Source organism: Prinia subflava, chromosome Z, assembly GCF_021018805.1.
Source record: "Prinia subflava isolate CZ2003 ecotype Zambia chromosome Z, Cam_Psub_1.2, whole genome shotgun sequence".
Lineage (NCBI taxonomy): Eukaryota > Metazoa > Chordata > Aves > Passeriformes > Cisticolidae > Prinia > Prinia subflava.
This window is the reverse complement of record NC_086283.1, coordinates 35470331-35486400: the sequence shown is the minus strand read 5'-3', so window position 1 is coordinate 35486400 and position 16070 is coordinate 35470331. Positions and strand designations below refer to the sequence as shown.

Genomic DNA, 16070 nt, shown 5'->3' with positions numbered 1-16070 from the left:
TAAGACCGCTCATTCAGAACTCTTTTGCCTTCAGACCTATGCATTTATGTAATAAACAACTTTGTATAAACTTTAAAATGCTTTTAGACCTTTAAGATTTTTAACTTGTAGAGATGGCCTGTTGCACCATCCAATGGTTCTGTGTACAGGCAACAGTATAATATAATTTGTCCCATGCAATAAGAACCTTTTCACTGCGGGGTATAACTGTATTATTAGTTTGTTGGCATGGAGAATGTGTCTATTTCATTAGATGTATACTTATGCTGCTGTGCTAATAATGAACAACAAGCTGCAGAAACAGGTATTTGAATAATTTTTGGCCACAAAATGGTGAAATCATGCCAAAATTATAAACATCAATTTAGACTTTTATTAGTAAGTACAGGGCTTTAAAACTAATGGCCTTTTGCACCTGGATTTATGTATTCATGCAACATTTTTTTGGTAAACAAATTATGGCAAACATTTCTTTAAAACTAATGTCTCCTGCAAATATGTAAATGATCAACTTTTCTGTTATTGCAATAAAAGGTAAATACCAGATGCCTCGGCCAAGACGAAATAGTATTTTCTTTATACAAAGTAAGAATTGTCATTCCTCTAATGCTTTGCAATAATGCATGAATAAGAGCCCAGCCACTCACAGAAAACAACAGCATTACCTTCAGATCAGAAAACATGCTAAACATCTTGTTCCTAGAAGTTATTTGGCAAAGCAAATGGCAGTCTTAAAAACAATAAAAAAAGCAACTCTCCAAACTAATTTCAACACTTGTGTTCAGAAGAACTCTGGATCGGGTGCTGCGTGAGATAGATGGTTTAGGGGCTACAGTGGTAGTGCTAGGTAGACAGTTGGACTGGCTGATGCTGAAAGCCTCTTCCAACCTTGATGACTCTATAATGCTATGAACTTGACTAAAATAATTTATCAAGTAAATAAATTATGGTTTACCATTTGATTTCCAAACACTCTGCTTTAATTAAGCAGTCCCAATCATGCTTAGGAAAACACAAACTTTTTAGTAACAAGTAAGCAGAGCAAGAGCGTCAGCTGTTCTACTGTATGTGAATGTTAGTCCCAGTTGGTATGATTTAAAGACAGTTAAATAATAGTTGGACTGTGTTACAAAGTTAAGATAAACACGCATGCAAGGCACTATGTAGCTTTTACTGCTTATCTAAATCTATCATTTGTCATCTGCCGGGTGCCCAAGGGCATCAAGACAAAAAGTCAAGCCTTGAGATGCCAAGAAGCCATGTGTCATTTATTATCCAAAAGCAAAGGTGCATTTACAAATCACACGGACAGACCTTGGGCAAAACTAAGAGTCAGTAACTCTTCTGTAGAAGAGGCATAGACCAGTGTTGAATGGATGTTGAGCAAAATATGTTTAATGCTTGTCTCATGATTTTAAAATTTCATTCCTTCCCGTCTAGGCATAGAGTTGGGTCTACTCTTCCATTTGCAATGACAGCTAGGGACTGCCTTCTATAAACTCTGCATGGTGTCCACAATTCTATCCTTGTGTTTGTCAGTGCATTACATCAGACCACTATGAAAGGTTCTCCTTTTTTCTACTCTACTTTCTTAAATTGCAAAAAATGTCATATCATTAAAAACAAAACAAAAACAAACCAACTGTCCCATTATGCAAAAGAAAATTATTTCACTGATGACTGTGACTTGCTATTGACCCAGTCACAGTCCAACTTTCTAGTACATTTTCTGACGAAGCCAGTGGGCTCAACAGACAGCTGACCCTAAATAAAATGGACTCAGGTCTTTTACAAGGAGGCCCCAAGGCAGAAACTGCATTTGTAAAAGCATAAAAGAAGAAGAATCTTAGGGCATTCTGGTGGTTTTTGTGGGTGTTTTTTTTTTTTTTTTTTGTTTTTTTTTTTTTTTTTTTTTTTTTTTTTTTTTTTTTTTGTTTTTGGTTTTGGTTTTGGTTTTTTTGTTGTTTTTGTGTTTTTTTGTTTTTTTGTGGTTTTTTTTTGTTTGTTTGTTTGTTTGTTTGTTTTTGGTTTTTTCCTGCTAATGCCTCCTTTTCCTTGGTCAGCAAGTTGCAAGCAGGTAAGTGACACAAAAACTCCTTTTCGTTTTTTCCCGTTCACCAGCATGGATAGGTAAAGTCTGCCAAGAATCAGCGCCAGTATGAACATGCTCATAATGACATCTGCAGAATTTCCTCATGTATTACAGAAACACTCCTTGCTCCAAGTGCGTGTGTTTGTGTATGCACCACATCTTTATGAGTGAATGAATTAGCAGTACTAGCAGGGACCTTTATAAGATAGAGGTCTTCACACACTTATCTAATAAAGACAACCAGCAGTCCCACAAACTTTTAAGTTGCTTACAGGACTCTTTAAAAGTTTTCACTCACAAGATGTAGTATGAGCCAATGGAGTAAATTTTAATATTTAATATAAACACTATTTTATAAAGTTTAGACTTTATGTTCATTCACTGCTTTACAAGTCAAGTTGCTTTAATCCAGCCTGTGAATCCTGATTATTTCCAGTCCAGGAATCAAGTACCCCAACAACCCTCTCTGCCTATGGAGTGAGATACATGTGATCAAATTCACAAAAGAACAAGGAAGAAAATGTGAAGGAGCAGGAAAGGCAGAGAACAGAACAGCTGACCTGGAGTTATTAAGAGTTACAGGTGTGGCAGCCAGGGAGAGATAATTTGGCACCAATATGCTGGAAATTGCACACCGATGAGCAGAAAACAAACCATGAAAATATAAAATGGAGAGAGAAGGAAGGACACTCTATCCACACCTAGAGCCTAAACATTTAATTTCCTCTATTCTCTCCAATACTGTTCTAAAATTACTTAATGTTTCCAAGAACAAAAACTACTGCCAGAAAGTGAAACTGATCCTGAAGTGGAAGCTGGAAAAAGTAGCCCATGGTATGACCTCTTCCTTAAAAACTAATTCTGAAAGAGGAAATGTTCATAACTGAATGTGCAGAATTGAGGCCAGTATTCTGGAGACCTAAAAAACCTACTATGCAGGCATGCTTTTTAGATGCAGCATAGTATGATCACTTTAGTGCCAGGCACCAAGGACCAAAGCATCCTGAGAAGTGCACCTGTGAGATATATCCCCTTTCTTCCAGTTTCTACTAATTTCTGCTCTCTAGGATCTGGACACTGCTGCCCTATGCAGAGCCACAGCACTGCCAAGCTGTTCACTGTCAGTATTTTGCTTTTGACCAGTAGCAGCTCCTAGCTCCCGCTGAGTTTCTACCAGTCCATTTAATCTCTTATCTGGGAATGAAAAATAGTCTGGCACAACATCCTTAAAAGACTCTTTCATAGACTGTACAGCAGTGAAGTTGAAAAGTAGGCATCTCTCCAAAACCAGATAATAGTAAGTTGAGAGTCCAAGACAGCAATCTGAAGTGCAACCAGAAGACAGTCAGATTTTTTTTTAAACGGTCTTCTTAGATACCAAAAGCAAAAATTCATGAACAAAAGGAAACATTTCTCAGGCCATTTATTCTGTTGAGGTATCCACACTTTCAGAAAAATTATGTTTGTGCATCAATTTATTAAAAATGCACATCTATGGTACCTGTGAAGAAATTAGTAATGAGCCAAACAGGTATGAATAAATAAAGATGCATGTTTGGGGAAATAGACAAAAATAGACACCTGTGTTTCTATATTAGAAATTATGTTTTTACTCTTAGGAAAACTAGGAAGAAAATATTTCCTGTTGCTGGAACACAGCAACATATATATACATGCAACATATATCAATGCAAAAATGTATCACTACCTACAAAAAACAATGATTACTTTATATTGTTGGAAAGGGAAGCGGTTGCTAAGAAAGGTTAACAGCTACTGCTGAACTAGCTCCTTAATTAGGAAAACGACTGACAAAATAATTACCCATGCTAAAAAAAAAGAAGAAAAAAACGTATTTTGTTATCTCTTAGGATACGATACCTTTGAAACATTGAAAGTATAAAACATTTCAATGTGCATATAACAAAACTCAGTACTGAATAACCACAAGCACCTATATATTTACACACTAATTATCAGGACATATCAGTGGAACCATCCAATATGTAGGTTTCATGTGGTGCATTTTCTACTTTACTCCTCACTAGAAAAGATATTTCCCACTGAGCTATAATTAGTGCAACCAAAAAAACCATTGGCTGAAACCTGAAATGTGAACATGTGGAATATTGGAACAAATTTCTCATTTACCTAAACGAAACAGAGCCAGCTCAAGGACTGCATGAATCACAGTTCTGGTTCAGGCTCTCTTTCTACAGTGTCATTACTATTGTTACCGGGATAAACCAAGTTATATATTGCAAACACAATGTGGTAACACAAGAGCTTGCTTTGCCAAAATTTCAGTTGTAGAAAGAGTCTCTAGTTAATCAGAGGTGAAATTGTTCCTGCATGCAAAGCCAAAATAAACAAGCAGTGCACAGGAAAGCTATTAGTGATATGCAATTGATGTTATACACAAACACACATTATGTGGAATGGGTTCAGGCAGTTCTCATCGCCTTTATACTACTATCTGATTAATCACTCTAGAAAGGAGCCCAGGGCTACTAGATCCATACAGCTGTTGCTTCACTACTTACATAAGACTCTTCCTTGTGGAAAACTTCAGGTTTAGAGATCTCTGTTGAACTCTGAGGTTTAACAAAAAGAACCTCCTATTTTCTAAAAATTTAGCTCTTTTCAGTAGATAAGGAGGAAAATATGGCTGCTTCATTTCTACTTTTGCAAACTGAGGTCTTAATTAACAACTTTGTGCAGTTTGTCTCCTATAGCGCTCCTTTAAGAAACAATGTACAGGCTGTGTGGAAAGTCATTGCCCTCACAGTTTTGTGCCATAAACTGTTAAATTCTCTGCTCAAAAAACATTTTGACACCAAAATTCCAGTGTTTTCCATTCCAGAAATCTCTTTTTCCCTACATTACACATAGAAATACATAGATACTACTGTTCAAATAAATGAGTGAAGAGTATTTTGCTCACACAAAGAAACCAGATTCATGTTTCAAAAAGGCATACTCTGAAATCGATATACTTCAGTATATGGAAAGAGATTCATTTGCCAAAGCTGCTTTTCAATATTGTTTATTCAAATTAAGATTTATTCCACAAAAAGAATGGTGAGGTTTTGGGAGTTTTTTATGTTTAATATATCACCTGTTTCCGGGTGGGCATCCAAAATCAGAGGCACTTTGGCGAGTCCAAAATCAGCAATGCTATTCTGGCTTGTTTCAACAGTTTCCATGCATGTATGAGATGAGGTGAGGTAATCAAACAGTTTTGTTTTCCACTTTGTGACATTGTAAGGAAAATGGACATTTTGCATATATTTTCCTGTAACTCTCATTACAAATTTTCCTGTCTTTCAGGATTTTTATATTTCAGTGAATGCAATGTAAGAACATTTCTGATATATTAATTATTTTTATGTATTTTTTTTGTACATGCTGACTATTTGTGAAAAAGCTCATTTTTCACAGAAAGCAAAGGAGAGAAATTTCAAGGTTAGCTTTGTGTTGGGAGGAAAGGGTTGAAAACCAGGAAATTGGTGAGGAGAGAGAAAAGTAAGTTGTTTTTAGAATTGTTTTTGCTCAGATACCACCTTTGCACCTGGAAGATGTTAGAAAATACTCAGTGTGAGAGAATTCACGTATTTGTGTTTGCTTTGGGTTGTTTTCTGTCTGCTGAAGAAGAAATGAAACTTTCTCAGAGTAGATAACAGGATGTTGTTAAAGACCTAAAAGCATTCTTCCCGTAGGCTGGGGGCCTCTTTGAAAGGGGGGAAGGGAGATAAGAATTTCTGAGTTTGTAAAACACAATCTGGAGAAGACTTATGCATGCTCCAGGCTCTTTGAAATGTAATGCAGGGCTCAGACCCTGTTAAAATGAGCTTAGCAATGTATGTATACCCCTTTGTTTCTCTGTAATCCTCCAGCCAGTGAAGTGATGGAATAAATGTATTATTTGCACTTCAGATGTGGGTCATGGTTGTCTTGGTGTTAGCTGCATATTTTTGGTTCACACACTTTGTTCACATATTTCCCAAACAAAAGGTACCGTATCAAAGTTCATCCAGGTATCACTGAGCCTAAAGACTTTTTCATTTCAGGCAATATTCTGATTTCTTCTTTGTTTGAATGCAAAATGTTGCTAACTGTGTGCACACAGTAGAGCAAAGGATTACTATTATTACCTTAATGATGTGTTAAGGTTATCACCTAACCTCATTTTTGCTGGGCATTCCCCATTTGCAGAAAACTACGTATCAAGTTTAAACCACATCAGCAAAGTCATTAAGGCATCTGAGATACAACAGCCAAATGCAAGGTATTCAGACATAGAAATTAGGCTTATTGATAAGAAATAAAGGAACGTGGACAAACTTTGCAAAGTGGTGGCATAAGAAGTTTAGGGCTATGGAAGAGAATAAAATGAGAATGAGCTGCCCTAAAGTAGTCTGTCCATTGGACTAGTAAGTAAGGTCTATATGAACCTGTCCAGGGAATAGGGAAGCAGTACTATGCATGCATAGAGAATACTAAAACTTGTACGCCCCATTCTGGTATCCACACTGGAAATAATAATGCCAGAAAACAGAAAGTTTTTCAGAAAGGACCAGAGGAATGAAGTCTGATTAGGAAATTCTGACTAACAGAAAGAAACTCAGTATACAAAAAAATACTCTTAAGATTGCAGAACAGATTTTATAGGACAGTAAGTGGCACCTGCATTACTGAACAAAAGCTTAAAATACACTTCAGAAATTCATATAAACCAGTGAAGGTTTTGTCTGTAACTTATTTTATGCAGAGAAATGTATTTGAACCAGACTGTCTGGCTTCTGCAAAGATGTGAGGAGCCCTGCAAGTAACCAGTAATGAAACAAAGAAAATGAACAGTATTGTAACATCAAGGTGGGAGTGGACATGATTGTACGGGAAATAATAGGCTCTGCTGGACAAACAGAGAGGTCAAGGAAGTTACGAGTATTTTAAGGATGAGATTGGGAAACAAAGTTATTAGGTATTTTGACCTAAAAGAGAAAGAGCTCTTAGTGAGTGTAGTAATCACCATATGCTGCATTCAAGAAAAGAATTCAGGCTGGAAGATGTGGAGAAGCACTACTCTAATAAGCAAGGAGATGGACAGACTAGTTTTTAAGCGATCAGTGAGTGTGGCATATCTATCACATCTAAATGAAGTTCGAAAGGAGAGTGTTCTAAAAAACATATCAGAAACAAAAATGGAGGCAGGGAATTTATGCCCAGGAACAAACGGGCAGAAAACTGCACAAGGGGAAACCCTGTTGTAACTTAGAAGAAAATCTCTAACCAATAGATTAACATTTGCCACAAAATGCTTTCCCAACAGAATCAGAGAGGAAAAATTCTGATTTGTTCTAGAACATGAAATACTCAATTTATTTAAACAGCACAATGCCTGCAGTAGTAGAAAGCTGTACTAGATGACCTATGCCATCATTTCCTGTCTTATGTCCTATGTTCGATTTGTCCAAGAGATCCCTTGGTCAAAATCTGTAATGATTCCACTGTAATGCTGAGTTTTCTAACACCATAAGATGCACCATAAATACAGCAAAAGAGGCATTTTACAATAGAAATGAAACTAAGAGACTAAGATGAGTAATAAGCTATTTTAATAGTGAAGGTTGCTACTGGCTTGCAAAAACATGGGCAGGAGATTTCAGACTGGCTCTTCCCAAAAGATTTACAGAAACCAGGAAATAATAGATGGATCAGGAAAACAGGGATATTGATGAAGCAACAAGTGGATGAAATTTTGCTGATTGGGCTTATGACTAAAGACAGGTGCAGATGATAGACATTAGAACTATTAATATCAAGCCAACAGTGCTATGTCTTATGAAATCAGCAGAAAGAAATACAATGATAAAATATCGAAGGACTTTTTCAAGTTCTATTATGTAATCAGCATCCACCTCTATTACAGAGTCAATCAGTATTTAACTCAGTATCCTGAAGCATATGTATCTATATCTATATCTATATCTATATCTATATCTATATCTATATCTATATCTATATATCTAATCACATGTTCAGACTTTATGTCATAGATGCAACCAGGGCTATAGTATATATGCAAATTATATAATAGATAAATGCCAGGACCTAACACTAGACTACATCAGCATGCTGCAAGTCATTTCTTCTGAGACCATCCCCAAGCACAGCACTAATTCCTCTGATTGATTTTTACCAAGTATTTTTTACTAACTAATTGGAAATCTGCAGGAGGTCTCATGCATGCAAAACATATCCATGTATGATCACAGACATGCATAAGCACAGGTATGTGTTATTTAGAGTCAAACAACAGCTGTACAAGGTGAAAAACCACAATACACAGATCAAAAAAAAAAATTTTAAAATCTGCTGTGTGTCACTTGAAATGTATTAAAAAGCAGCCATTTTGACACTTTTGACTAGAAGTCTTCCTGCTGTAACTTCTGCCTTTGTTTCCTAAAATGCAATTTACTGGCAAAGTAAAAAACAGTAACTCCTCTTGGTGTAGGCAATACATCTTACTCAGAATGATACAGTAACATGATGACAGGACAAATAAATTTAATACAAATTCTAGAAATAGAAATCTGTGGTAGAACACTGGGAGCAAACTTTTGCCTAGACATTTGCAAATGATGAGCAATCTCTCCCATTTTCAGAGCAGAAACATATAGTAATCATTATGACGATAATAATAGATGTGAAATCATTCTGCTTGATTTCTTCTTTTCTTCCCTTTTCACCCTCACTCTTCCATGTGGGTGGGATGCTTGTAGTGACTGTAAGAGAGCCTTTCTGCTTCCAGCAAGCACTTTGAATACACACTCTGCAGCCAAAGTTGAGTGAGAGAGATGAGAAGCGGCAGTGATGATGGGAAGGCACAAAGCTGAGTTTGTACAGGAGGTTCAGCCATACGGTATCTGGTCATTAATGTCCATCAAATATTTTGGCTTGAGTTCAGCTCGTTAAACAGAGTGGTGTCATGGCAATAAGATGAAGGTCCCTGTGCCAAAAGTTATCATGCAGATTTCCCTTCCTCTCCACCCTCTCTAGGTTATATGAAGGATGACCTGACCAGTTCCTGATTTATATGTACTTCCTTAAGTGCACTACAGAAACAACATAAGGCATGCGATTGGTGAGACACTGGAGAGTGAGATAACCAGCTCTTTGAAACCCTTCAGTGTAAAACATCCACAGTGGTCACATATTCAGAAACTTGAGTATTAGAGCTTTGCCAAACAGCAGTGAGAGAGCAAGTCTGAATATCTGAAATGCTTTCCTCTCCAAATGATGTCAACACTATAGCAGAATACCAGGCTTATTTGTATGAATACAAATGAACTAGCCTGAATGCTGCATGGCGAAGCCAGGAATCAGCAAGGTCAACTCCATCAAATCAAGCACTTATAGCATTGTGCTTATTGATTCTGAGACATTGACAGGCATCTTAAAAACATAAATAGATTTTACATTTATGAATCAATGAAGGCTTTTCTGTTCTCCATTTTGTTCCAGACTCAGCATAGTCTTATTACATGATTTGGCCACAATCATGTTACGCAATGCTAAGCCTGTTTATTCTTGAGCACAGGGTGGAATGTGGCATTACATACCTTATCTTTCCTTTAAGATGTTACTTTCGGCTATATCACCATTTGTTTGATTTTTTTTTTTCAGGCAAACTCTGCATGATTACAATGGACTTTTTCTTGATATTATTAGGTCTACAAATTCTAATGCATTAGTATTTAAAACACAATCATCTAGAATTTTCCACACTTACAACTACACTATTTTCAAGAAAATTACTTTCTCAACTGAAAGCATGATATAAAGAGAGTTCTACATCTGCACAGAAATTGTTTGATAGTAAATTATCCAAGGCTTCTCCTTGAGCTCAAATATGCAAATTTTGTAAAATTAAACTAAATACCCTCAAAGATGACATAAAATCATAGTACTTGTGACATGTTGAAAAATTGGTTTCCTCTTCCATTACATTGGTCCTGGGCAGAATTTTTAGACATATTTAACTTACAAGTTCATGTCATAAATTAATTTATTCCTCAGTAGCCTTTCTTTAAATAGATTTGTCTGTTTCAATTCAAGGCATGTGTTGTCTCTGTATAATTCTACAGAAAAATTATGCAGTCATTTTTATTATTTGCTGCAGGATTTGAAAGCTGTAATCATATTAGCTCAGAAGATTTAAAAATAATAATGTTGCACTGTGAAACACATAGCATAAGCTGTTAATTGGAATAGTATGTGCTTAAGATAAATCAGGTGCTTTTTTCATGGAACCCAGTCTTTCAGGAAACTCAACAATGGATGGCTCCTGCATCCATTTAATTTTTACACAATGACTAAAATAAATTTAAAATAATAATTGAGTTTGATTATGCTCTAATCAAAGTTATTATTCAGCACTACCTTTGATTTTCCTAATAAAACCAGCAAGGCATAATTTCCTCTTCAGATGTTTATAAAAATTCTTGGCATTTCCTTTTGCTGTTCCATTTTAAAATTCTAATATACAGTTGTGTGGGTACATGCATAATAAATTAAAAATACTGACATTCAAACTTTGTATAGGTCTGAAATAAGGTTTTGCCAAATTCTCCTGTGCTGATGTGTCCTGGGTAACTCAAAATGTTATTGTATTCCATATCTATCTATGCCCAAAGTTGTTACTGTCTTCTTGAGACCAAAAAAATGTGGCCAGAAAAGCAACAGGTTGAGGCGTGTGCTGGTCTTTTTTTAAGGCTGGGGCATTCAGGACAAAGTGCTCTTTCTCCTTTGTTCTTGCTGGGTGAGCTGAGATAGTACAAGGCAGACAGCAGCTGCACCACCAAGCCAAGAAAAATAGAACAGCCCCTGCTCCATACGGTCACCCCAGCCTGCCAGCAGTGCCTGGTCAAAGCAGGAGGGCATGGAATCCAAGTTGCTCAAGCTGGCTAACCGCTATTTTTGCCAAAGAGAAGGGAAAGTCCCTCCATGAGTTCCAGCTGTTGACCTAGTTCCAGCCTCCAGGGATTCTAGGTTTTCTTTCTGTTTTGTTATTGTTCCCTGTTGGTTGATATTTAGAGGGAAGAGGGAGATTTTTAATTCCGGAGGTTTGGTTGCTGTGCTGTTTTTCTCTCTTTGTTCTCTCTCTCCAGACCAGGTCATCTGTGAAGGAGCCATCCTGGTGGTAAAAGTTGTTCACTGTTTTCCCTTTATCTCTCCACACATGGTCATCCATGGAGAGTGACATCTTGAGGGAGGGTTTCTCTGCTGTTTTTGCTTTTGTGTGTTTCTGGGGAGTCCATGAGGAATCCATGAAATTCAGAAACATTATAACTACTGGTTATCGCTGTTATTTTTTTGCCTGTTCCTGTTGCATTTTTTAATGACTGTTTTAAACTGCTATTTTTTCACTTATATCTTCTTGCATTCATCTCTCCTTATTGGTGGATGGAGAATGGTTAAAACTAAAAGGGGAAGTAAGTAATTTTGGAGTGTCTCCCCCTGTAATTGTCCTAAACCAAGATACAATGTTACTTTAATTTACTCCACAGATGCAATCCTAGATGTTATACTGCTGTTGTTTGGTTCAGTATTTCTGAAAAAATGAGGGTAAGGATCTGTACACAACATAATAAGCATTTTTGTCTGCCTATTATTATTGCACAATTATTGTGACTCCTTAGGGAAATCTCTGTTTGGCTGAATGTGTAATCATGACCTTGAACAATGAGCCCATTTCTGGGATATTTTGTCAAAGAAAATTCATCTTTTCTTCTTCCATTTGCCTCACCTTTTAAAACAACACATCTTATGACAGTGTAAGGAAATGTAAAAAAAGTACCTTTGTCTGAATATACAAAGATATGATTTATTAAAGAGAATTAAAGAATTTATCTTAAAACAATTCTTGGTCTGGAAAGAGCCTAACAGGGAAGGTGATAATTCCAATGTGCATTTACAATCTTTCAGTCTATATTATAGACTGAAATGAAATTAAAGAATGAAAATTAAAGGTTAACCCTAAATGTTTTGTATTTCTTATCAGCATATTTTTATGTAAGTTTGAAAAAGGACTTCTGTTTTGTGAGTAGAAATGAAGAAGCCTTCATAGTCAGAGACAGATAAATTATCCAAATATACAGAAATATTTAGATCTATTCAATTCTTCATGGGCAACTTCAGGCAGAACAAAGTTTGATAAAATGACATAAAAGTTAAATTGTAAAAATAATAATTTGACTTGTATAAAATACAACTTCTATTATTTCTCAAAAAAAAATATAAAAAATATGTACTGTTACCAGAAAAAGTCTAACTCAGAAAATTAAATGCTATGTTTTCGCTATCAACTGGTGCTTATTTCACATACAGAACAATGTGCTGATAAAATGAAATTCATCTGGGTTCTGTAGGGTATCTTGTCATATTACTGCTATAATAATAACAGTGGAGCAATAATGTTTACAGGCAAGATCTATGCTCTTGGCAAGTTATTCCACACATTTATCCCCATTCTGAGAACTTGAGGTTTCAATAAGGAATTGACTGAGTCCTTCTGGTACAGAAATTCAGGCTGAACTTTTCACAGTTGTTTTCCCTGTATGAAATAGGGCATTTAAACAAACACATTTATGTGTTTAAACAGAAAACTTTCTTGAGCAAGATCCCCTGCATCCTTGCAGTTCCTTTAGTGTCCTCTTCATCACAGTATTTTAAGTTCTATAAGATCAGACATAAATCTTAAAAGAACCATAGGTATAGACCTTTTTCTGTCCCCAATTCCCTATTAAAATCATCAAACTTACATTAAGAAATCATGCAAAAACAAAGCAAAACAGAAATGAAGGAAACACCGTCAAAGGTTTTGCTTTAAAATGTCTTTGCAACTCAGATTTGCTCAGTTGGCACTGATGTGCAAAGTAGCATATCTCAGTTAATTTATTTCTAATTACTACCTCAGAGCAGTTCTAAAAGACACTGAGGATGACATATTCCAGTTGAAAATGAGTAGAGCTGATATTTCAGGTAAGACTGACAATCAGGTCACTATTAAAGGAATTTATGTTTTTAGTTTTATGCAAAAAAAAGTTTAAAAAGTTTTCTTCTTTCCTTCCAAGTCCTTTGCCTTTCCCTATGCTGAGCACTTGCACGTACTGTGCACAGGTACCCTTACACACGCACATGAAAGCAGATCCAGGCGAAGCACTCCGATGCCAACCTACCATTCTGATGCCGTTCTCAAAGGCCTGGCGTGCTAGAGAAGCAGGTCCATCCACAGTCTTACCGTCGTCATCAGGCCCCCAGCTGGCACTGTAGATGTGGATGTGCTGGGGGTTAAGGCTTAGAGACTTTGCCTCTACCATATCTGTCACATCTCCATCCAGCATCCGTACACCTTCAGAACGAAAAATAGAATGAACTGCACAAACAAACTCAACATGTTTCTTTCTCCACCCCTCCAGAGAAAACTGTTGTGTATGACACTGGACTGAAGAATTTTAAGAATTCCTACTGTTATTAATGAAAAAACAACAACAACAATCTGTTTGGGTACCTGTTCTCCCAGTGTCTCTAGATGGAAAAAAATATTAAAAGATATGAATATTTTCATCTTTCTTCAAGTTTTAAAAATTATATGAAAGTAGTTTATTCACTATAAGCCTTCAAACTTCCACAACGAAGTTTTAGGCTAAAAAAAAAATTTAAAAATACTTGAACCTTGTAATATTTTTATGTCACCTAAAGATAACAATTGATTTTCTTTCTCCTTTTCTATTGCAGTGAAACTGAAGCACCTTCCTTGAGTCATTTACAGTTTTAATCATGTTAATAGATGTAATAAAAGGATCCCTACCGACAAGTAACCTTAACATCACTATGTGAGCATGCAAGGAAGGAACTGGAGGAACTCTTGTGTACAGAATGATTACCACAACTGTAGCACAGCAATTACAAGAGGTTATGAACAAATACATAACCTTGTTCAACCTGAAATTACAATACAGTGAGCATCCCTCTCTTGCAGAAGAAGCTTTTGTGAGGTATAATCTGAAATTCTTATGTTAAAAGAATCCATTCATGGGGTTTGGACAAGCCAATGTGCCAGCACTTCATGACGTTTTAAGATTACTAAACTGAATGTAGTATGCTAAAATCTGACTATTGAGAAAATATGGAAGTTGGGGTTTTTTCCTAACTGTAAGACCTTGTGGTTAAATCTGAGAAAACCACCAATGCGACTTTTAACCTAAACGAGAAAAAACACTTACACACAGCTAGTGTGACATGTGATAAAAGGGAGGCTAAATATTAAATAAACATTTAATAAAATTGTATGATAGAGAGATGATCACTTCTACAATTCTCGAATTAGATGCTCTTTCCCCTTTAAAAGGCCACTCCTATTTATAAGCCAAATTTACATATTTTTAATTATGCACACATTGCATTTTGCTTATGAGCTCAGATTAAACAAACTTGTGTGTTTACCAAGACTTTAACAAGAGGCATAAGGAGTGCTTTGTTGAAAGAATACTTTTTCTTCCTTACTCTATTTGACTCAAAAATGAAAAGTGATTGTATTTCTCAGTTCACACAAAAGTTGCCTATGTTTTGTGAGATCACTTCTACAAACTGTGATCTCACTATGAGCTTTGCTTTATAAAAAGGAGTAATTAAGCTAACTCTAGGATTCTAGGATTTTGTTTTCTTCTGCATAATCACAGAAAATTAATGATGGGTGGAAGTTGTGTGCTCAATTCCTTTAAAGCATATTAAACTATCCCTCTAGTTCTGAATAAAGACAAGAAAGGTACACTAGTTTTGAAAGAAGGAAAATAAAGCTTTCCTTTATGACTTTGTTAGCAAGTTTAAACATTGTATTTAACCCATGAAAAATAGCTCCAAATGTTGCCACTGGCACCTAAAGTAGTTCACACTACTTTTTCTTTTTTTATTCTTGTGATGGTGAAGTGGTCTACTTTTAAAGCAAACAGACAAGGCTTAGACACAGGCGTTGTTCTCTGTAGTCAGCAATGGATGGACATGCTTCAAAGCTGTTAGCCAAGGACAACTGTGTGAGGTTCAACCAGGCCAAGTGCCAGCTCCTGCACTTTGGTCAAAACAACCCCATGTACCCCTACAGGCTGAGGACAGAGTGACTGGAAAGTGGCGCAGGGAAAAGGACATGGGCTGCTGGTTGACAGCCAGCTAAATATGAGCCATCAGTGTGGCCAGGTGGCCAAGAAGGTCAATGGCATCCTGGCCTGTGTCAAGAATAGTGGCCAGCAGGACTAGAAAAGTGATTGTCCCCCGTACTTGGCCCTGGTAAAGCTGCATCTGGAGTTCTATTTCCAATCTAGGGCCCTCACTTCAAGAAAGACATTGAGGTGATGGAACATGTCCAGAAAAGGGCAACAGTGCTGACAAAGTGTCAAGAGGCTGAAGTCCTGTGAGGAGCTGCTGAGGGTAGGGGTAATTAACCTGGAGAAAAGGGGGCTCAGGGGAGATCTTATTAGTCTCTATTACTGTCTGAAAAGAGGTCATAGTAAGGTGGGGGTTGGCTCCTTCTCCAAGGCAACCAGCAACAGGATGAGAGGACATAGTCTCAAACTGCACCAGGGGATGTTCAGGGTGGACATCAGAAAGAATTCACTGAAGGAGTTGTTTAAGCAGTGGAGCAGATTGCTCAGGGAGGTGGTGGAATCATCCTCCTTGGAGGCATTCAAGAAACAACAGGACATGGTACTTAGTACTGTGGTCTAGTTCACAAGGTGGTGATGATCAGCCGAAGGTTGGACTTCATGACTTTGGTCTTATCTAACCTAAATGACTGTAATTCTGTGCAAGATGACTCTGAACAACAGACATGTCATTGGATATTTACAGTGAAAATAATGCTCCTTCCTTCCTGTCTTCCTATCCCTGCCCCAATGTCTGCAGTGGTTAGGTCTGCTGA

General features: G+C 36.7%; 1 protein-coding gene across 4 annotated transcripts in view; it reads right to left on the bottom strand.

Moving 5' to 3' along the window:
• Nucleotides 1-16070, bottom strand: part of PCSK5 (proprotein convertase subtilisin/kexin type 5) — a 225742-nt gene that overhangs the window by 116171 nt on the left and 93501 nt on the right. For all 4 annotated transcript variants that reach the window (XM_063422828.1, XM_063422830.1, XM_063422831.1 and 1 more), the window contains exon 7: nucleotides 13336-13508. In XM_063422828.1, coding sequence (XP_063278898.1) covers nucleotides 13336-13508 — 173 coding nt within the window. The remainder of the gene's footprint in view (nucleotides 1-13335; nucleotides 13509-16070) is intronic.